At 36.3% G+C, this 23,787-nt stretch overlaps 1 protein-coding gene across 1 annotated transcript; it reads right to left on the bottom strand.

The window, feature by feature from the left end:
• Positions 1 to 660: 660 nt before the first annotated feature.
• Positions 661 to 23,564, bottom strand: LOC123561556 (succinate dehydrogenase cytochrome b560 subunit, mitochondrial-like). Its single transcript, XM_045354016.2, has 6 exons — positions 23,488 to 23,564; positions 17,336 to 17,398; positions 12,432 to 12,533; positions 11,341 to 11,402; positions 3,622 to 3,791; positions 661 to 2,633 (listed from the first exon to the last, which is right to left on the bottom strand). Exons 1-6 carry the CDS (start codon positions 23,505 to 23,507, stop codon positions 2,514 to 2,516), a joined length of 537 nt encoding a protein of 178 aa, XP_045209951.1. The 5' UTR covers positions 23,508 to 23,564; the 3' UTR covers positions 661 to 2,513.
• Positions 23,565 to 23,787: the final 223 nt, after the last annotated feature.

Here is a 23,787-nt window from a genome sequence, read left to right as displayed (position 1 = left end):
GGGGGATAATTTGAACAAACTTGGTAGAGGACCATTAGATGATGCTACATACCAAATACTAAAGCCCTAGTCCCTGTGGTTTTGGACAAGATTTTCAAATGTTTTCCCTATATAAGTCTATATAAACCATGTGAACCCCCCGGGTGGGGCCATATTTGACCCTGGGGGATAATTTGAACAGTCTTGGTAGAGGACCACTAGATGAAACTACATACCACATATCAAAGCCCTAAAACCTGTGGTTTTGGACAAGAAGATTTTCAAAGTTTTTCCCTATAAAAGTCTATGTAAAACATGTGACCCAAAGGGCGGGGTCATATTTGACCCTAAGGGAATAATTTGATCAATCTTGGTAGAGGACCACTAGATGATGCTACATACCAAATATAAAAGCCCTATGATCTGTGGTTTCGGACAAGAAGATTTTAAAAGTTTTTCCTTTCTGTTGCCATGGCAACCAGAGTTCTGTATGGAATTCAATTCTTTGAAAAAAATTTAAAGAAGACCCTGTGAAGTTTCATCAAAATTGGCCTGGTGGTTTAGGAAGAGATGTTGTTTAAAGGAAAATGTGGACAGATGGACGGGATGGGAAGCGATCACAATAGCTCACCCTGAGCACTTTGTGCTCTGGTCAGCTAATAAAAACAACGAAGATGTGAACTTGTTTAAATATTTGTTTTCAATTTTATTTTTTTTCTTTACACACACAATACAGTTTAGCAACAATATATATATTAAAGATTCTCAGGAACAAAAAAAAAACAATCATTAAAATTACCTAGTGAGTAGGAGCAAACAGAAAATTAACAGCACTATTACCTAGTGTTATGGCACCTGGTTACATTTATATTACATGTAAATGTCACACATTGCATTACACTAAAAAGAAATTGGAGAAAGCTTACACAATTTATAAAGCTCAGCTTTAATTTAACTATAAAAATGATGAAAGATATTTAAAATTTCACAATAGAAACATACTGAATGGCTTACCAGTAAATAGTTAAAACCACATGTATTACTAAATGTCCGAAAGACCAAGAGCAAACAGATCTGACATGACGTCCAAAACAAATCATCAGAATTATTTTCTCCCAAGTTTTTACTTTAGTCTAGCAAAATATAGCACTGAATACAGACTGGCAATATAGCACAAACATGAACCAAAAAGTAAATTTTGACAGGGAAGGTTAAATACTAGATATCATGAATATATAAATATTTTCCATTCTCTTGCAAACTTTGTTTCGGATAAAAAAAAACATAGGTGTTTTTAGTTTTTTCAGCACTGCATGGATCTAAAAATATCACTGCATATCATATCAGCATATATTATATACAAATATGTCTGGTAGTTTAGTGTCTCAAATATTATACAATTAAATTCTTTCTGTTTTCAAAATTTTGAAATTTATCAAATCAGCATACAATCTACCACTTTAGAAGTGTAAAATATATTATGCCTACATATCTATGTAAATTCTGCACCAAACTGTGATGATCCATTGCACTATCAATAAATAAGAACTTAAAAAGCACTTCAATAATAATCACATTGACAAGAAATATCTGGTTGGAAAAAGTCAAGGACACTGTGACATTGGTACACAGACCACTGCGAGATTAAACTACATATATGTATAAAACTAATATTTTTTCAAATCAAAATTAACAAATGCACAATCAAATTCACATTCTTAATAGTGAAGCAAAAATTTAATGTACTTTTTAAAATTATCGTACAAAATTTATTATAAAGGTTCTTCCAATAGTGATGCTGCACAAACATGCCCCTGTTAAACAATTACAGTGATTTAATATACTTTCTGTACAATACATTAGATTTCTTGAGAAATTATACATTGTGTAAGATACTAAATATAGAAGTTGTAAGTATAATACTTAGTACTGTATAGATGATAGTTAAATAGCAAAATAGTATGGCTTGTATGATATAAACTTTGATATCGATACACCTGGTAGTCCTGCCTTTCTGTGTCATAAGAACAGAAGAGAATGACAACCAATACAAACTGTTCTACTCGAGGATTTAGCTACAACATCATTAGCATTTAACAGCCTGAATCTGTCCTCAGGCTCTTTCATGAAAGAAATTTATTTAATATCACCTCCGTTACAGAATTTATAAGACAGATATATTTTAAATATGTTACAGTATAACAAGACTAACAAAACAAACTCGGGGTTTATATTAGAAAAAATATAGCATAAGGGGCCAGCAAAAATAACATTTTTACAAGGTGAAACTGTTTCATTTACAAAAGAATTTCCTGATTTAACATCTGACGAGTGGGTGATTATTCTGATGAGGAAATATAGCAATAAACTTTTTAAAGTGGACATAATTTTGCAGTGGGAATATAATAATTTTTTAATAGCAAAATATTTCTTCAGTGGGGTGTTTTTTACTTTCAAAGAGCCTGAGAACCACTGTCTACAGCAGACTATAAATCACATCTAAATACATGTACTGTCCCTGCATTTCTTGTCCTTTATTTACTGAGCGGGAAACCAAACACAAACGCCGTTGCAACAATGAAGGAGAGAGTGATAGCGAAATATCCAGTCTTATACAGTTTCTGAAGGCCGAAACCCCACGCCCAGTCCCATGCCTGAAATATCGCAATCATTTATATCCACTTTACTATTTTATATTAAATATGACATTATACAACACATGTTTGTGACAAGGCGGATACAGTATACGATAGAATAATGTTTAAACAGAAAATTTTTCGCATTAATTTCTGGATTATAAGTTTTCAAGATGAAATATGTCAATTTTATTAAGTGTTGTGATTTAATTTCTTGCCACATGGAATGATGCATCAGCCAAAAATAGTCCACCACAAACATTCATTATTTCATGTATTATTATGTCATGAAAATGTTTTGCTTCTTCATTTTTGTCATTCAAGGTGAATTTGTTAAGATTCTCCAAAATATATACGTCAGACCAGGGCTTTGATATAACCCGCATAATATGGTAAATCAGTATTTGGCAGAAGACAGTGTATTTGAACTCATTTGTCTTCCACCTCCCTGTAATCTGGAGAAATTGAAAGTTTGGGGACAATAATAAGTCATTACTGCTGAAGAAAAACAACCTGGAAACACTGGTTGGATTAACTGACAGCCATTACATTAACTGAAATACTGTTGTAAATCAGTATTAATTTATTTATTTTGTTGAGTTTAACATCACACTGACACAATTACAGGTCATATGACAACTTTCCAGCTTTCATGGTGGAGGAAGACCCCAGGTGCCACTCTGTGCATTATTTTATCACGGGCGTGCACCTGGGTAGAACCACCGACCTCCCGTAAGCCAGCTGAATGGCTTCCTCACATGAAGAATTCAATGCCCCGAGTGAGGTTCGAACCCACATCGATGAGGGGCAAGTGACTTGAAGTCAGCGACCTTAACCACTTGGCCACGGAGGCCCCAAATCAGTATTAAACCTGTCAAACAAACATACATACAAATATTTTTAATAAACAGCCTCTAATATCTGTAAAGTGGCAATGTCTTGCATAGCAAATTTGAGACCCTGCTGCTGGTTTCTCAAACATAACAGAGAATGCATGCATACTTACTAAATGTCTGATTCCATTGATGTAATGATAACAGACAGGGAAAGCAAGAAGGTATTTCATGCCTATAATAATCGCAGGTCCCAGCTCTAGTGACTGTACGAGGCTCAGCCAATATGTGAAATCACCAACACCAGAAGCAAGGAATAAAAAGCATGAGGCCCCTGAGACAGCTGAAATAGAAAATGATACAAGAGCTGATACAACAATTTGTTCTTCAGCAACACTAAAAGGAACTGAACAAATGGGGCATTATACGCCCGAAAAATTACATCAGAGGATGGAAGCAAAATTTAAAGAACTTGAGTGTGAAGCCCAAAGGACAGAAACAACAAAGGGAAGAAATTCCAAAAAAAATCCACAAAAAAATCCTTAAAAGGTACAGGTATGTCAAACAAGAGGACCATGATGGTCCTGAATCGCTCACCTCTTCCCACATGATCCAGTTTTGAGTATGACATCATTTTTTCTATTATTTGACATAGTGACCTAGTTTTTGAGCTCATGTGACCCAGTTTTGAACTTGACCTAGATATTATCAAGATAAAAATTCTGACCAATTTTCATGAAGATCCATTGAAAAATATGGTCTCCAGAGAGGTCACAAGGTTTTTCTATTATTTGACCTACTGACCTAGTCTTTTAAGGCACGTGACCCAGTTTCAAACTTGACCTAGATATCAGCAAGGTGAACATTCAGACCAATTTTCATGAAGATCAATTCAAAGGTATGGCCTCTAGAGAGGTCATAAGGTTTTTCTATTTCAAGACCTACTGACCTAGTTTTTGATCGCAGTTGACCCAGTTTCAAACTCGACCTAGATATCATCAAGATAAAACATTCAGACCAACTTTCATACAGATCCCATGAAAAATATGGCCTCTAGAGAGGTCACAACGTTTTTTCATTATTTGACCTACTGACCTACTTTTTGAAGATACGTGACCCACTTTCGAACTTGACCTAGATATCATCAAGATGAACATTCTGACCAATTTTTATGGAGATTCTTTCAAAAGTATGGCCTCTAGAGAGGTCACAAGGTTTTTCTATTTTTAGACCTACTGACCTAGTTTTTGACCGCATATGACCCTGTTTCAAAATTGACCTAGATATCATCAAGATGAACATTCAGACCAACTTTCATGAAGATCCATTGAAAAATATGGCCTTTAGAGAGGTCACAAGGTTTTTCTATTATTTGACCTACTGACCTAGTTTTTGATGGCACGTGACCCACTTTTGAACTTGACCTAGATATCATCAAGATGAACATTCAGACCAACTTTCATACAGATCCCATGAAAAATATGGCCTCTAGAGAGGTCACAAGGCTTTTCTATTATTTGACCTACTGACCTGCTTTTTGAAGGCACATGACCCACTTTCGAACTTGACCTATATATCATCAATGTGAACATTCTGACCAATTTTCATGAAGATCTCATGAAATATATGGCCTCTAGAGAGGTCACAAGGTTTTTCTATTTTTAGACCTACTGACCTAGTTTTTGACCGCATGTGACCCAGTTTCGAACTTGACTTAGATATCATCAAGATGAACATTCAGACTAACTTTCATACAGATCCCATGAAAAATATGGCCTTTAGAGAGGTCACAAGGTTTTTCTATTATTTGACCTACTGACCTAGTTTTTGATGGCACGTGACCCAGTTTCGAACTCGATCTAGATATCATCAAGGTGAACGTTCTGACCAATTTTCATGAAGATCTTGTGAAATATATGGCCTCTAGAGAGGTCACAAGGTTTTTCTATTTTTAGACCTACTGACCTAGTTTTTGATGGCACGTGACCCAGTTTCAAACTTGACCTAGATATCATCAAGATGAACATTCTGACCAATTTTCATGAAGATCTTTTGAAATATATGGCCTCTAGAGAGGTCACAAGGTTTTTCTATTTTTAGACCTACTGACCTAGTTTTTGATGGCACGTGACCCAGTTTCGAACTTGACCTAGATATCATCAAGATGAACATTCTGACCAATTTTCATAAGATCTTTTGAAATATATGGCCTCTAGAGAGGTCACAAGGTTTTTCTATTTTTAGACCTACTGACCTAGTTTTTGATGGCACGTGACCCAGTTTCGAACTTGACCTAGATATCATCAAGATGAACATTCTGACCAATTTTCATGAAGATCTTTTGAAATATATGGCCTCTAGAGAGGTCACAAGGTTTTTCTATTTTTAGACCTACTGACCTAGTTTTTGATGGCACGTGACCCAGTTTCGAACTTGACCTAGATATCATCAAGATGAACATTCTGACCAATTTTCATAAAGATCCCACAAAAAATGTGACCTCTAGAGTGGTCACAAGCAAAAGTTTACGGACGCACGCACGGATGCACGGACAGACGACGGACACCGCGCGATCACAAAAGCTCACCTTGTCACTTTGTGACAGGTGAGCTAAAAATACACCTAAAAATTGGAGGTACCACCCATGTTGTACCACAGAAAAGTGGTCTCGGTTTTTCCCTACGGCCAATAATAAAAAAGTTTCATAAAAAGCTATTTATAGTAATACAAGAGGGCCATGAATCGATGGCCCTGTATCGCTCACCTGAGTACCATTACTCAAAATGATATGATCAAGTTTTGACATAGAGCACATAGGCATACACATTAAATATCATCAGGATAAACATTTTCTTGTAACAGTCCCTTTTGACCTAGTCAGGGCCAATTTCCATACCAAGTTTGAGGGTCCTAGGCTCAAATGCTGCATTTTTGTACTAACATGACTATTCCTTACCCTGGAAGACTTAAATAACATTTAAAACCAATCTCATTAGATGCTGCTGAGATATATATGAGATATAGGGAGGTAATCTGTCATAAATTCAATCAAAAGTTATCTACCATGATTGTCCGAGTCCATCTGATGGCACAAATGACATTTCAAATCAGTATCTTCATTGGTTACCGAGATACACCCATTTTAATTTGAAACAAAGGGAGGTAATTTGACATAAAATCAGTCCATAGCTATCTACCCTGATTGCCTCAGTCCAACTAAAGACAATAATGAAATTTCAAATGAGTTCTATAAATATTTACTGAGATAAATCAATTTTTATTAAAATCAGGGGAGGTAATCATGTACTGGTATATACATGTAGAAGATACAGAGTACAAGCCTAAAAACAATATATTAGTAAAGTATTCATATCAATAAATGTTATATCAAGAGTTATCTAATATGACTATTTCTTACCATGGAAGACATAAATAACGTTTCAAACCAATCTCATTAGAAGCTGCTAAGGTGTATTCATTTAGATAAAAAATAAAGGGTGGTAATTTGTCATAAATTCAGTCAATATGTATCTTCACTGATTGTCCAAGTCCATCTGTTGACATAAATGAAATTTCAGTTCAGTATCTTCATTAGTTATGGAGATATACCCATTTTAATTTGAAATAAAGGGAGGCAATTTGAAATAAAAGCAGTCCATAGTTATCTACCCTGATTGTCTCAGTCCAACTAATGACAATAATGAAATTTCAAATAAGTCCTATAAGTACTTACTGATATAAATCCATTCTGATTACAATCAGGGGATGTAATCAAATATCACTCACCTGTTATCATTGCACTTAAGGACAAGAAGGTCAAAAAATCATAATCAAGATCAATCAAAAGAATTATGAGAAAATACAGTTGAAATTTTCTTGAAGTTACTTCAAATAAAATTATTTTCAAATCAGGCCAGTAGTTTCATGCCTGAAAGATTACATCAGAGAAGGTTAGAAGCAAAACTTTAACTGATGAAGCCCAAAGGACAGGAACAACAAAGGGAAGAAATTAAAAATAAATCTAAGTGCTCAGAAAAATTCTAAGTCCAAAGGACAGACACAACAAAGGGAAGAATTTAACCAAAATTTAAAAAAATTCTTACAAGGTACAGACATTATGTCAAAATACACCTAAAAATTTGAGGTACCATCCATGTTGTACCACAGAAAAGTGGTCTCGGTTTTTCCCTACAGCCAATAATAAAGAAGTTTCTTAAATAAGCTATTTATAGTAACATAAAAGGGAAGTAATTAAACAAAAATTATTGTAAGTGAACAAAAGGATCTGCTAAATAAAAACAAGAGCACTGCAATCGACGCAAATGCAGAGCAATATACAAACAAAACAAAGCCATATGACCTTTGACCCCCTAAGTGTGACCTTGACCTTGAAGTGAGCCATCCGAAACATGCGCTCTGCACATTGTTTCGATGAGGTGAACATTTGTGTCAGGTTTCTTTGAAATCCTTCAAGGGGTTCAAGAGTTACAGAGCGAAAGGGAAATTGCTAACCAACTGACATACAGACAGATGGACACTGAGGTGATAACATAATATGTCCCTTCGGGCGAATAAAAAAAAAATCGAGATCTTACGGTGATACAAGTTGTGTGCAAGTTTGGTTAAAAGCAAATCATAAATGAAGCTGCTATTGTGCAGACAAGGTCAAAATAGCTAATTCTAGTCCTACCAGGGGCCATAACTCTGGAACCTATAAAGGAATCTGGCCAGTTGAAGAAAGAAACCAAGATCTTGTGGTGATACAAGTTGTGTGCAAGTTTGGTTAAAATCAAATCATAAATGAAGCTGCTATTGTGCAGACAAGATCAAAATAGCTAATTTTGGACCTTTCATGGGCCATAACTCCGGAACCCATTATGGGATCTGGTTGGTTCAATAAAGGAACCAAGATCTTATGGTGACACAAGTTTTGTGCAAGTTTGGTTAAATTCAAATCATAAATGAAGCTGCTATTGTGCAGACAAGGTCAAAATAGCTAATTCTGGCCCTTTCTGGGGCCATAACTCTGGAACCCGTATTGGAATCTGGCCAGTTCAAGAAAGGAACTAAGATCTTATGGTGATACAAGTTGTGTGCAAGTTTGGTAAAAATCAAATCATAAACTAGAAAATGCTTTTGTAAAAAAGCGCATGTCTCCCCCAATGCAAAGTCCTATAGGCAAGAAGTCAATAGGGGTCAGGAGCGAAAGTCAAAGAGACACTGATGGTTGGCTGCAATAGGGATCATCTACTTGGCATGTCCAGTCATCCCGCTAAATTTCAACACTCTTGGCCTAGTGGTTCTCAAGTCACTGTTCAGGCTCCTGTGACCTTGACCTTTGATCAAGTGACCTCAAAATAAATAGGGGTCATCTACTCTGCATGTCCAATCATCCTATTAAGTTTCAACATTGTAGGTCAAGTGGTTCTCAAGTTATTTCCAAAAAATGATTTTACATGAACAGGCCACTGTGACCTTGACCTTTAATAGATTGACCCCAAAATCAATAGGGGTCATCTACTCTGCATGTTCAATCATCCTATGAAGTTTCAACATTCTGGGTCAAGTGGTTCTCAAGTTATTGATCGGAACTGGTTATCAATGTTCAGGCCCCTGTGACCTTGACCTTTAACGGAGTGACCCCAAAAACAATAGGGGTCATTTACTCTGCATGTTCAATCATCCTATGAAGTTTCAACATTCTGGGTCGAGAGGTTCTCAAGTTATTGATTGGAAATGGTTTTCCATGTTCAGGCCCCTGTGGCCTTGACCTTTAACAGAGTGACCCTAAAATCGTTAGGGGTCATCTACTCTGCATGAACAATCATCCTATGAAGTTTCATCATTCTGGGTCAAGTGGTTCTCAAGTTACTGACCGGAAATGGTTTTCAATGTTCAGGCCCCTGTGACCTTGATCTTTCACAGAGTGACCCCAAAATCGTTAGGGGTCATCTACTCTGCATGATCAATCATCCTATTAAGTTTCAACATTCTGGGGCAAGTGGTTCTCAAGTTACTGACCGGAAATGGTTTTCAATGTTCAGGCCCCTGTGACCTTGACCTTTAATGGAGTGACCCCAAAATCAATAGGGGTCATCTACTTTGCATGTACAATCATCCTATGAAGTTTCAACATTCTGGGTCAAGTGGTTCTCTAGTTATTGATCGGAAATGGTTTTCAATGTTCAGGCCCCTGTGACCTTGACCTTTGACGGAGTGACCCAAAATCAATAGGGGTCATCTACTCTTCATGACCAATCATACTATGAACATTCAACATTCTGGGTCAAGTGGTTCTCTAGTTATTGATCGGAAATGGTTTTCAATGTTCAGGCCCCTGTGACCTTGACCTTCGACGGAGTGACCCCAAAATCAATAGGGGTCATCTACTCTTCATGACCAATCATCCTATGAAGTTTCAACATTCTGGGTAAAGTGGTTCTCTAGTTATTGATCGGAAATGGTTTTCAATGTTCAGGCCCCTGTGACCTTGACCTTTGATGGAGTGACCCCAAAATCAATAGGGGTCATCTACTCTTCATGATCAATCATCCTATGAAGTTTCAACATTCCGGGTCAAGTGGTTCTCTAGTTATTGATCGGAAATGGTTTTCAATGTTCAGGCCCCTGTGACCTTGACCTTTAACAGAGTGACCCTAAAATCGTTAGGGGTCATCTACTCTGCATGAACAATCATCCTATGAAGTTTCATCATTCTGGGTCAAGTGGTTCTCAAGTTACTGACCGGAAATGGTTTTCAATGTTCAGGCCCCTGTGACCTTGACCTTTCACAGAGTGACCCCAAAATCGTTAGGGGTCATCTACTCAGCATGATCAATCATCCTATTAAGTTTCAACATTCTGGGTCAAGTGGTTCTCAAGTTACCGACTGGAAATGGTTTTCAATGTTCAGGCCCCTGTGACCTTGACCTTTAATGGAGTGACCCCAAAATCAATAGGGGTCATCTACTTTGCATGTACAATCATCCTATGAAGTTTCAACATTCTGGGTCAAGTGGTTCTCTAGTTATTGATCGGAAATGGTTTTCAATGTTCAGGCCCCTGTGACCTTGACCTTTGACGGAGTGACCCCAAAATCGTTAGGGGTCATCTACTCTTCATGACCAATCATACTATGAATATTCAACATTCTGGGTAAAGTGGTTCTCTAGTTATTGATCGGAAATGGTTTTCAATGTTCAGGCCCCTGTGACCTTGACCTTTGACAGAGTGACCCCAAAAACAATAGGGGTCGGCTACTCCAGCAGCCCTACAACCCTATGAAGTTTGAAGGTTCTAGGTCAAATGGTTCTCCAGTTATTGCTCGGAAATGAAGTGTGACGTACGGACGGACGGAAGAACGGACGGACGGACAGGGCAAAAACAATATATCTCCTAGGGGAGACATAATAAAACTGCTATTGTGCAGACAAGGTCAAAATAGCTCATTTTGGCTCATCAGGGGCCATAACTCTGAAACCAATAATAGGATGTGGCCAGTTCAAGAAAGGAACCAAGATCTTATGGTGATACAAGTTGTGTGCAAGTTTGGTTAAAATAAAATCATAAATGAAACCACTATCATGCAGACAAGAAATTGTTGACACACAAAAATAGCAAATTCTGGCCCTTTAAGGGGCAATAACTCTAGAACCCATGATGGGATCTGGCCAGTTTTTGAAAGGAACTGAGATATCATGCCAATACAAGTTTTGTACAAGTTTGATTAAAATTGCTTGCAAAATGTGGTCTCTATCTTGTTCACAAGAAATTGTGGACGGACGACGGACGATCACAAAAGCTCACCCTGTCACATAGTGACAGGTGAGCTAATAAAGTATTATCACAGTTTAAAACAGAAAAGCTCTGTTGTAACACAGAAACATACTTACTCAGTGCCATAGCTATGCCTGTTACTCTGTGAGCCAATGAGGTCATCATGGGTAATTCTGGTCTGAAAACAAAACAACAAATGAATAACTTTATAAACCAACTTAAAATACTTCTACCAGTTGCAGTAATTTCTTCAGAAATATGGAAAATTAAACTGAACCTGCATAACTAAATCTACAAAAGCTCAGTTCTTCGCCATAAAAAAACCCTAAGATTTTCTTCTCCAAGATCAGGTTTTTGTTAGTCTTCCTTGCAACATATTAAACACACCAAAGCAGAACCACAGAATTTCTACAGATATTCATAGACGTTGATGCATGGTAATCACTAAGTTAACAATTGTTCCTGGATTCCCCACAAGTATCAACCTGCTCTCAGCAAGTAATCGACAACTTCTCTGCACAAACCAAATGACTGTAAGATGTTTTGTCTTCAGTCAATCAAATGCTTACACCAAGATTTGACCCTAGAAACCCCCAGATTGGAAGATTTGTGGTTTACCTACAGAGTTAACCAGACTAATGACCAATGGAACATTTAACAACATGTAACTGAGGTACCAATACTGCTAAAATCAGATACTGAACAGACAGGACTTTCTCAGTTTTACATACATTTTTCTGCAATAGTTCAGCCATATACATTGCATTAACCTTTACCTAGCTAAATTTCTAAAATGGACTGGTCTATCATTCAATCTAAGCAGAACCATTTATTCAAAGGGGTGTTCACATGTCCATGCAGGCTGATCTAGGTCTGCGCTGGTTGCAAAGGCAGAATCACTTGCCGCCAGCAAGCCAAAGATTAATCTATAAAATCAATGGCAAGGTATCTGTAAACAATAAGCATATTCTCTGCACATCTGACAATGTAATAATAAGAAACATAAAACAAGGAATGCATTTCAAACTGTGAACTAAAAAAAAACCAGACTCCAAGTCCAATGTTCAAAAAGCAAAATTTGCAAACAAGTCTCAATAAACTGTGCATTTAATTGACTATTTCTGATACTTGTGTGACTGGTCTGCAAATCTTAGATATCCTTAAACGTCAGTCAAACAAACTAGCAATTAGGTACTGCTAAACTTACTTGTATATTCTAAGATGTGGAGAGAGAGGACGTTTCAGTTTTCTGTTCTTGGCCCAGAATTCTTCCATCTGTTTGTATGCCTGCATAGTACTCATTGGACCACTGAAAAAAAACGAACTGAAATATAACTGACAACTAAAAATGTACAGCACTCATACATTGTCTTTTAAAGGAATTTATAATCTTACTTTTACAAACTCATTCTTATGATGAGGTATCTTACAGACTATCAATTTACCCGAGTCTTTTCCAAAGACAGCAATGTTGGGCGGTTAAAACCGCCCTGGTCAATACTCCCTTAAGTGGTCAATACCAGTCATTACTGGCTGACTGGTCAATACTGGTCAGTTATTGACTGTTAGTCTTAAGATGTTTTGCAGAGTTTGTGAAAATTTAATAATGGCTGTTTAGAGCATTTGGGGCCAGTGATTTATTTTGCGCCGATTTGACTCCGAAATTCGGCGTCTTCCCAATTGACAAAAATCGTAAAAATTCTCAAAAAATACTTAAAAATTCCCAAAAACCAGAGGATTTTTCCCAATTAGAATTTCTTGTGAAAGTTGAGGTAAAACGATGCAAATAATCATAAAAATTCCGACTCTAATTATGGTTTATTTGCAGAATTTTGTTGCCAACTCTAAGCGCGTTGTTTACATAAAACGGGTCATGGCATAGTACAGCATTTAGTATGATTTTCATCACGGTTGCTAAACGCTTTTTCATGCGTCAAATGAGTCGGAAAAAAAATTGTTAGAAACTTATCTAAATAATCGAAATAATGTTGCATAATTCCAAATATTATAATAAGAAAATAAAACTTAAACACGCCAACGGTACTCCGGACATTCGAACATCTTTTGGTAAAGTTAAAGAGAAATTAAATTCAAATCAAACGTCAGAAAAGCAAAGTGATCTGTCCAAGAAATCCAAGTCCCCACAAAATGACCCTCAGAAATCAACAGAAGCTCATGGTGACCCTAAGCTATCTGAGCCATCAGATCCTGTGACATCAGAAAATAACCTGTCTGTCCTGTGTGCTCAACCTCAGTGCATATTTGAATGAAATAAATTTACCTTAAAATAAAACTTTTTAAAATGATTTCTTTATTAAGGTTTGTTAATTTTTCCCAATTTTGAAGTTTATCGTACTAAAAAATCCCAATTGAAAAGGCATAGGCTGTTGCCAAAAAAAGTAAAAAAATCACTGGGGGCTTGATTAAGGTGAATGCAGGCATTACTGTTGAACATTTTCTGCTAGATTAGATTACAAAGATTTATTATTTTACTACAAACACACCTGGGCTTTTTCTAAGGGTTTGGGGGAAATTTTAGGCCCCTGGTCAAATGGGGAATTTTTTACATGGTAAATTGTCAAAAGTGGGAAAATGTATTGACAAATCAAGCGAGATTTTAACATTGAATTATATGAGATAAAAACTTTAGTTTCAAGTTCTACTGTTAGACATTCAAATGAATTACAAATTTAAGGTATCCCCTGGTGAAATTTTGAGAATTTATTTTTTCAGATTTTTTTTCCAAGTTGCTGATACAAGCATTTAATAAACTAGTATTGACCAGTCTAAGTTTTGTCCAAAATGGAGCCTGACCAGAACACACTACCAAGGACCAAAACTGAATTGACCAGTATACTTTTCAATGAACAAAATCTTATATTATTCATATTGCTTTATTATTTTTATATTACTATTACAGCCTGTGCTGATCTGTAAATCTGAAAGTGTTGAACATAAAACCAGTATTGACCACCAAACAGTGACCACAGTACTGAATAGTCCGGTATTGACCGACCCAGTCAATACTCATATTGACCGGCTTTTTGCCAACATTTAACGACAGGTGGATCTACAATCTTCAAGATACAGAACTGTTGCCTATAACTTACTGTGCTTACTGACCAGGTGTAGTAATCAAATAGTTAAGCAGACATGCTAATATGTCATGTAACAAGAGGGCCATGATGACCCTATATCGCTCACCTGAGTTACACTGCTCAAAATGATATGATCAAGTTTTGACAATGAGCACATAGGGATACACATTAAATATCATCAGGATAAATATTTTCTAGTAACAGTCCCTTTTGACCTAGTCAGAACCAATTTCCATACCAAGTTTGAGGGTCCTAGGCTCAAATGCTGAATTTTTGTACTAGCATGACTATTCCTTACCCTGGAAGACTTTAACATTTAAGACCAATCTAATTAGATGCTGCTGAGATATATTCATTTGCATAAAATAAAGGGAGGTAATTTGTCATAAATTCAGTCAAACGTTATCTACCCTGATTGTCCCAGTCCATCTGATGGCATAAATGACATTTCAAATCAGTATCTTCATTGGTTACTGAGATACACCCATTTTGATTTGAAACAAAGGGAGCTAATATGACATAAAATCAGTCTATAGCTACCTACCCTGACTGCCTCAGTCCAACTAAAGACAATAATGAAATTTCAAATGAGTTCTATAAATATTTACCGAGATAATTCCATTTTTATTAAAATCAGGAGAGGTAACCATGCATTGGTATACGCTGTAGAAGATAAAGAGTACAAGTCTATAAAACAATATATTTGAAAAGTATTCATATCGATAAATGTTCAATCAAGAGTTATCTAACATGACTATTTCTTACTATGGAAGACATAAATAACGTTTCAAACCAATCTCATTAGAAGCTGCTAAGGTGTATTCATTTAGAGAAAAAATAAAGGGAGGTAATTTGTCATAAATGCAGTCAATATGTATCTTCACTGATTGTCCAAGTCTGTTGACATAAATGAAATTTCAGACCAGTATCTTCATTAGTTACAAAGATATACCCATTTCAATTTGAAATAAAGGGAGGCAATTTGAAATAAAATCAGTCCATAGTTATCTACCCTGAATGTCTCAGTCCAACAAATGACAATAATGAAATTTCAAATGAGTCCTATAAGTACTTACTGATATAAATCCATTTTGATTACAATCAGAGGAGGTAATCAGATATAAAACAAGAGCTGTCCGTAAGACAGCCAAGCTCGACTATTCGAAATATTGTCCCAGAAGCTGGAAAATATTACCCAAAAAGGTTAAATATTAAAAGAGTTTTAAGTTCAAAAGGGGGCATAATTTGACCAAAATGCATATCAGTTATGGGACTTGCTGCTATCAACTAGTTTTATAACCCCGAAGGCACATGTGAAGTTTTAATTCAATATCTGCATTAGTTTTGGAGATAGAAACTCGCATGTAAAACTTTAACCAGAATTTTCAAAGTCCAAAAGGGGGCATAATTTGCCCAAAATACATGCCAGAGTTATGGGACTTGACCCAGTGAGGTTGGTAATTGATCTAGAAAAAGAAAAAAAAAGTTTCAAATCTATATGCCTTTTAGTAATTGCTATATGTACTTGCACGCAAAACTTTAACCAGGATTTTCTAAGTCCAAAAAGGGGAATAATTTGCTCAAAATACATGTAAGAGTTATGGGACTTGATCCAGTGAGGTTAGTAATTGATCTAGAAAAAGAAAAAATAAGTTTAAAATCTATATGCCTTTTAGAAATAGCTGTATGTACTTGCACGCAAAACTTTAACCAGAATTTTCTAAGTCCAAAAGGGGGCATAATTCGGCCAAAATGAAGGTCAGAGTTATGGGACTTGCTGCTATCAACTAGTTTTATAACCCCGAAGACACATGTGAAGTTTCAAATCAATATCTGCATTAGTTTTGGAGATAGTAACTTGCATGTAAAACTTTAACCAAAATTTTCTAAGTCCAAAAGGGGGCATAATTTGCTCAAAATACATGTCAGAGTTATGGGACTTGACCCAGAGAGGTTGGTAATTGACCTAGAAAAAGATAAAATAAGTTTCAAAGCTATATGCCTTTAATTGATGGCTGTATGTACTTGCATGCAAAAACTTAACCAAGGTGTGACGCCGACGCCAGGGTGAGTAGAATAGCTAGACTATTCTTCGAATAGTCGAGCTAATAACTCAGGAACCTATGACTCGATCTGACAGATTCGTCATGGAATCCAAGATTTATTGTTGTTGAAGATATTTTGCAAGTTTGTATCAAATCAAACTATAAATGAAGTCTATATGGCTGCAAAAGCCAAAATAGCAAATTTTGGACCTTTGAGGGACCATAACTCTACAACCCTTGAAGGGATCTGGCCAGTTTTCGAAAGGAACCGAGACATTATGCCAATACAAGTTGTGTGCAAGTTTGATTAATGTTGATTGCAAAATGTTGTCTCTATCTTGTTCACAAGCCAAAAATAGCAAATTTTGACCCTTTAAGGGGCCATAACTCTGGAACCCATGGGATCTGGCCAGTTTTTGAAAGGAACCGAGATACTATGCCAATACAAGATGGACGTGTGCAAGTTTGATTAAAGCTGATTGCAAAATGTGGTCTCTATTGTGTTCACATGCCAAAAATAGCAAATTTTGGCCCTTTAAGGGGCCATAATCCTGGAACCCATGATGGGATCTGGCCAGTTTTCAAAAGGAACCAAGATATTATATGCCAATACAACTTGTGCGCAAGTTTGATTCAAGTTGATTGCAAAATGTGGTCTCTATTGTGTCCACAAGCCAAAAATAGTAAATTTTGGCCCTTTAAGGCTTAGGGGCCATAACTCTGGAACCCATGATGGGATATGCCTAGTTTTCGAAAGGAACTGAGATATTATGCCAATACAAGTTGTGTGCAAGTTTGATTAAAATTGATTGCAAACTGTGGTCTCTATCGTGCAAGAAATTGTGGAAGGACGACGGACAAAGGGCGATCACAAAAGCTCACCTTGTCACCAGGTGACAGGTGAGCTAAAAACTGAGATAAGTCCCAATGACTTTTAAAGTTTTATTCATGCTGTTTTGATAACTCACCTTGACTTGATCATGCAAAACACTCCCTGATGCTTTGATGCCAAAGTCTGACGACCCAGGTTCCTGCAAATTTAATACAAATGGACATTACCTGGCTTCAAAAAATGACATTACTTATAGTTATACTATTGGAATACAGGACTGCAAATTCATTAAGATTTATCAAACCTGAAAAAAGTTTAAGTCATTCAAAGTCTTCAAGATCATATTACATCATGTATATGGGCGATTCCATGTGTATTAAAAGTCTTTTAATAACACAGATGCATTCATTAGCTGAAATTGAAACTTGAAACTTTGGGCCTGAATCTTGTGTGTGACAATTTGTCTAGCTATGTCGGGTTACATTTATGCAAAGTTCAGTAATATTGAAATGTGTTGGCCTCCGATGTATTGCGACCTTGACCTCCAAGATATCTGCCCGGAGTTTTCCGGTTAGCTCAGTCAGTAGAGCACTCGCCCTGTAAGCAAATGGCCCCAGGTTCGAGCCCTGGACTGAATGCACATTTTTCTCACCATGTGACATTTAGCACACAATATGGGACTGTGGCATGCTTGCTTGGGCAGTCTTATGAAGCATGCAATATTATGTATCTATCTATCTATATATACTGCATCACGCCTCTTTTCTAGTATTACGTGCAGCTGCGCGCCTGTACAAGAAATTTAAAAAGTAGAATGGACAGGAGAATAAAAGTAATACATGATGTGTATTGCAAGCATGAAATACAGTTGATAGTGTTAAAAAACAAGAAGGATTTACAGATAAAAGCAGTTTAAAAACAGGTCTATCATGTTAAGCATTGTGTGCAAGTTTGGTCACACCCTGCTTAAACTGGTTCAGGGTGGGGGCTTGCACAAGTTGACCTGGAAGGGAATTCCAAAGCACTATGGTGGCTGGAAGAAAAGAGTACTTATAGTTATTACAGGGAGTGAGGATCTGGGTGTAGGAGTGGGGATGCATACAGTACAGCTAGCGCGGAACCTTCGTTTGAACACCCGTCGCCGCAATTCCAATTCGCGTGTTCGTTTTTACTGTCCGCCGCGACGGGTGTCATATCGGATATTTCGGGTGTTCAGGAATGGTCATTGCCGGAGGCAGCGAACGCCGCGCGTTGCGATGGACGGACGCGATGGTCCGTGGTGGTCGGCCGCGAGGAAACCTGGTGTTCATTCAATACTTTTTGAAAGAATTATGCATCTCATAATTTATAAATATAAATGTTTAAATTGTCTATGCATATACAAACTAATTATTTAGAATGTATACCTCGTCCGTATACTCGTAATCAGTCGCGATGTTATGATATGTAATAGTAATTATCACATTGTTTTGTATTTTCTGTAAAATCTAAATAGAGTTGCATATTCTTTGTTTTGTTCTAACAGTTTTATTTCTATTTTCAGGTCACTGCAAGCGTATAAATCTTTGATCCTATTGTTCATTTCTAAATCGATTGTTGAGTTAATTTTATGCTATTCGCACCTCATCTAACAAATACCTTACAAATTATGTTTTACTAACAGCTGTTTCTTACTCTGTTTTATTTATTACGGTACCTAATACGCTCTTTTGTTTCGCTTGTTTTGTCATTTTTCAGTTGTTTAGAAATTATTGGTAAGTTTCTTTACACTGTTCTATGATTGCTACTCATCAAATAATTATTGTTATTTGTTCGTAATATGTTTAATAATATAATTACTATCATATTTGTTGACAATTTATTTGTTGACAATCTGTGATAAGATGAACATATTTAATAGTATTTCAAAACTTTTTACTCGAGTCTTTGATTTATTATTTTCATTACTTATTAGATGAATATTTAATACACACTTTTATGATATATGAGACTTAGGTACATACCTTTCGTTTTCGGAATTCCGCATATTGTTGTAATATTTACATGTACTTTTTCTGTAAACAATAGAAACAGTTGCATTTTTTCTAATTACAGGTAAACGTAAGCGAGCGGCGAATTTGGTGTTTGAGAACAAGACGAATATGAATTTTTTGTTCAAATACAAATAGACATAGTCTGTTATTTTACACCCTCTTGCTCATTTATTAACTAAACAGTCATGAATGCCATATGGTGACCGAAAAAAGACTCTCTTTATGTGGTTTCAGTGTGGTTTGTTTTTCTCTGGACCTTCGGGTTGCTGGAGTCATCTCTGTTGTGTTTATTTTTTTCTCTGATCTTTCGGGATGCTCGAGTCGATCCACTTGTCTATACATACTGTACTGTGAAGTGAAGTTCCGTCATATGGTAGGTTTTGATGGGGTGGTGATGGTTGGTGGAGGATGCTGCACATTTCATTACCCCTCGAGTTTTTATTAGTTTACATGTTAGAGTTCAGTGTACTTAAAAGGTTTTATTTTTGCTATGGTTCTACTTTGCAAATGCGGGCTCTGAATCTGCTTTTTGTGCTCTGTGCTTCCAAGAAATCTACTCATACCTATTATCTTTATTAACTATTACAAAACCTGTCATTTAATAACATTTAACATGAGTAGTTACACTGTAAGAAGATTCAAACATCTGTAAAATATCCATTATATAAAAACAAAACACAAAAAACTAATGATACTAATAAATTGATGATAATTAATATTCATACATTCATATCATTACAAATGACCTTTGCTACTTGATGAAACATAAATATCAATCTGAATGAGGTCTTTTGGATGTCACGTAAGCACCAAAAATTTCAAAGGAAGACCGGTACAAGCTAGTAGTATATGTAGCAGCATTAGGCAATATTTCTAAATCATAGTTGTATATCTTTGACGTTACTTATCTCTGACGTTATATGTATCCGACGTTATTTGTCTCTGATGCTATATATCTCCGACGTAATAATGAATCTTCGACGTTATGCTTTTTCGACGCAATTATGTCCTGTCGGCGCTGTTACTAGTCGTGGTGCATCCAGTTGTCGTTCCGTCGGTCTTTACTTGTTCTGGCCTTGCCATATATAGCTCATAATTTTAATGTTAATAAAATTAATTCTGTGTCCAGATGTCTCCGTTTTTTTCTCAGTTCGTCATTTGTGTCTCATCTCCCAGTTCGTCAGAGGCCCACATACTTGTAGTACTAATACTGCGTAATAAAAATGTGCCAAATATGGTAAGGACAGAACAATGACGGGAACACGTTAGGTAAATGTGTATTAAAAGAAAAATGTTAAAAACTCCTTGTGCAAAATATTGCAGGAAAACTAATAAGACACTAATCTTGCATAGTCTTCGCCTGAAATAGACAAAAAAACAACATTCAGAATGTGTGCTCAATACTTTCGAAGACCACTATACTTTTCACCAAACATAGCATTTTACATTAATTCCGTAATAAAATAAATTACTGAAATTTTATCAGCTTGTAAGTCACACAAATATATTAAAATGATTATTTATCATTGAACCTTAAGCACTGGACCTTTAGTTGTAAAAACATTCAAAGAGAACCTATGTACACTGTTTCTGTTCAGATTCACTTGGGAAAGTTGTGCACTTTTAAAAACTATCATGCAGACGTTCTCGAACCAAACAGAACGTTGTTACTGGCAATAAAAAGCAATAAAAATTCGTTACAAAACAGAACGTTTTTTAATTGTAAAATAACTTTTAGTCGTTAATGCAAATAAATTCATTAGAAAAAGAAACCTAGCAACTTACCTCTATTATAATCTTTTAATTTTATGCCAAATTCATAACAAAGATAAACCGTTAAGTGCTAAACAATATAACTGTTAGGTATTGTTAGTATAAAAACACTAGATTGGAACGAAAATAAATATAACAAAGTACAAAAGTATACGTTTCTTGACAACGGCTGTACCTGCAAAATAAATAAAATCAGTATGTAATAATACTGAAACAATTGCTCAAATCCCGAAGCTAATATAAGTTAAAAAATAAAAACATGTTCATAACATTAGGAGTTCTAAAGTTCTCTGAGATTCGCTTTTGAGATAGTACATCTTACTTGGTACAGTCTGATCGGCGGATTAATTATTTCTTACATGCATATGGTTGTCTTGCTGCCTCTAGAGTTTAGTTAACAGTTTAGAAAACAGAAAACAAAATTATATTCACTCAGAAAAAAAAACTTCTATCGGCTATGTTATTTTGTTTTTAACACTTACGATTATGTGCGAGCTCTTTCTATTTAAAATACGCCGATAACGTGTCAAAATTTGACATGTGTTCAGACAATTATATGAAAAAATCTTGTGAATGTAATCAACGTGTCGCAATTTGATACAATGTGTGTGTAAAACATCCCTTCACACAATTGTTTACAATTTGGATATAATTTATTGAAAAAGATATAATCGTCAATGGCAATAAACTAAAATCAAAACATTAAAATTATCGGGCGTAGATAACAAGGCCTGATAAAGGTAGACGAGTAAAATGAATAAATGATATACATTGCGTATTTATAACAAATACATTATAGATGATAAATTTAACAATTAAATGCTTCTATATACTGTTAAAAAATTAATGTTAAAATAAAACGTTGACCGCGATGGTCCCTCACGCGTGAACACTGCGAATCCTCGCGGCCGTCCATCGCGAACCGCTGTGTTCATGACCGCGAGGGCCGACGGGTGTCCGGCCATCGCAACTGAACACCCGAAAATTTTTTTACGCGCGAGGGTCGAAGGGTTTTTGAAGGTGCCGCGCTAGCTGTACTGTATGTCTTGTTAGACGGGATGGGGGACTGACATAAGGAGGGAGTGGTAAGCAACCAAACCATTCACTATTTTGTAAAACATAAGGAGGCATGAATCAGATCTATTTTCAAGGGTACGCCATCCCAGCTGATTTAGCATGTTTGTGACACTGCTGTAAGGGAAGCAGTCATGGTTAACTCATCGCACTGCCCTCCGCTGAATCATTTCGATCTGGTGAATGTTATGTTGAGTATATGGGCTCCAGATGCAGCTAGCATATTCCAGCTGTGGCCCGACTAGAGCTTTATAAGCTAATTCCCGAACTTTTGGGATTTTGCATGGGATATTTCGCTTAATGAAGTTGTGTTCGGGTAGCTTTGGACATGACTAAATTGATGTGTTTATTCCAGTTAAGATCTGAGGATACAGTGACCCTAAGATACTTTGCATCAGGAACTGTTTCCAAGACTTGGCCATTGAGTATATACTTTGATCTGAAAGGGTTTTTTGACCCTGTTATGTTCATAATTGTGCATTTTGAGGGATTGAACTCCATGTCCCACTTACTTTCCCATAACTGTAACCTATTCAAGTCTTGCTGGAGGATGTTTTCTTGGGCAGAACTATTTACAGTTAAATAGACAGCAGTGTCATCGGCGAAAAATCGGACCTGTGAAATCAGATTTTCATTTCTGTAGAGTAAGAAGAGAAGGGGGCCTAGGATGGAGCCCTGTGGGACTCCGGATGTTACTGGAACTTCATCTGATGCTTCACCATTCACAAGGACGGACTGGCGCCTGCCAATCAAGAAAGAATTGACCCATAGTAACGTGGTGTCCTGAACACCATGTTGATGATGTTTGTACAGAAGTTTCAGATGGTTTACCTCTGGAACTTCTTCTTTAGTAATGGCAAACAGTCCTCCTGGACTATAATGGCCAACTTGAGGACGAGTATCCAATTTGTGGGGGTGTATGTCACAGTACTTGGTCTCCCTAGGGGAGATGTCAGGCAGCCTGTTAGCTGAGTCGGTAGAGCACTCGCCCTGTAAGCGCGGGGACCCTGGTTCGAGCCCCAGACTGACTGCACATTTTTCTCACCCTGTCAGAATAATTTTCTATTTTTGAAATAAATTTGTTCATTCTAATTCATTCATTGATTTTCACTGCTTTAGCTAATTTGAGTTTTCGGATCGGAATAACTTTGTCTTTCGAATGAGAGCCAGTGTTTAGATCGAGAGAATGTCTCTCAATCCGTGGGAAGTCAGAGAAAAAAGGTCAAGGCTGAAATCTTCAATTTTTTTCAAGGACAAATCGTTAAATACACATCATGTGCTTCAGATATACGTTTAGCACTAACAAAATCTATAAATATTTGAGATATGCAAGGTAACTATTACACTGTCATTTCTTGAATTTACTTATCTATCGCATAAACTTCTAAAATTTATTTTATTTTTTTACCTCAGTAATAACGTCGCCATCTTGATTTTTTCGGATCTATCTAATTACAATACTAACACGTTTGGTGTGTCGTTATCATCCAGGCAGCTCTTCTAATTAGAACCACAGGTGCTAGACACATAATCAAATATTTTACTTAATGGGCCTATATATCTGCTAGAAACATAATCAAATATTTTATTTTAATAGGCCTATATTTGTATATCTTTATATACATATATAGGCGTATTAAGTAAAATACTTGACTATGTGTTTAGTACATATGTGCTTAGAACCAAAGAAGTAAAAATTATTTTTATA

The sequence above is a fragment of the Mercenaria mercenaria genome, chromosome 10 (genome assembly GCF_021730395.1).
Source record: "Mercenaria mercenaria strain notata chromosome 10, MADL_Memer_1, whole genome shotgun sequence".
NCBI classification, from domain to species: Eukaryota; Metazoa; Mollusca; class Bivalvia; order Venerida; family Veneridae; genus Mercenaria; species Mercenaria mercenaria.
Note: the sequence above shows the minus strand (reverse complement) of the source record. Positions and strands in the feature narration are given on the sequence as shown.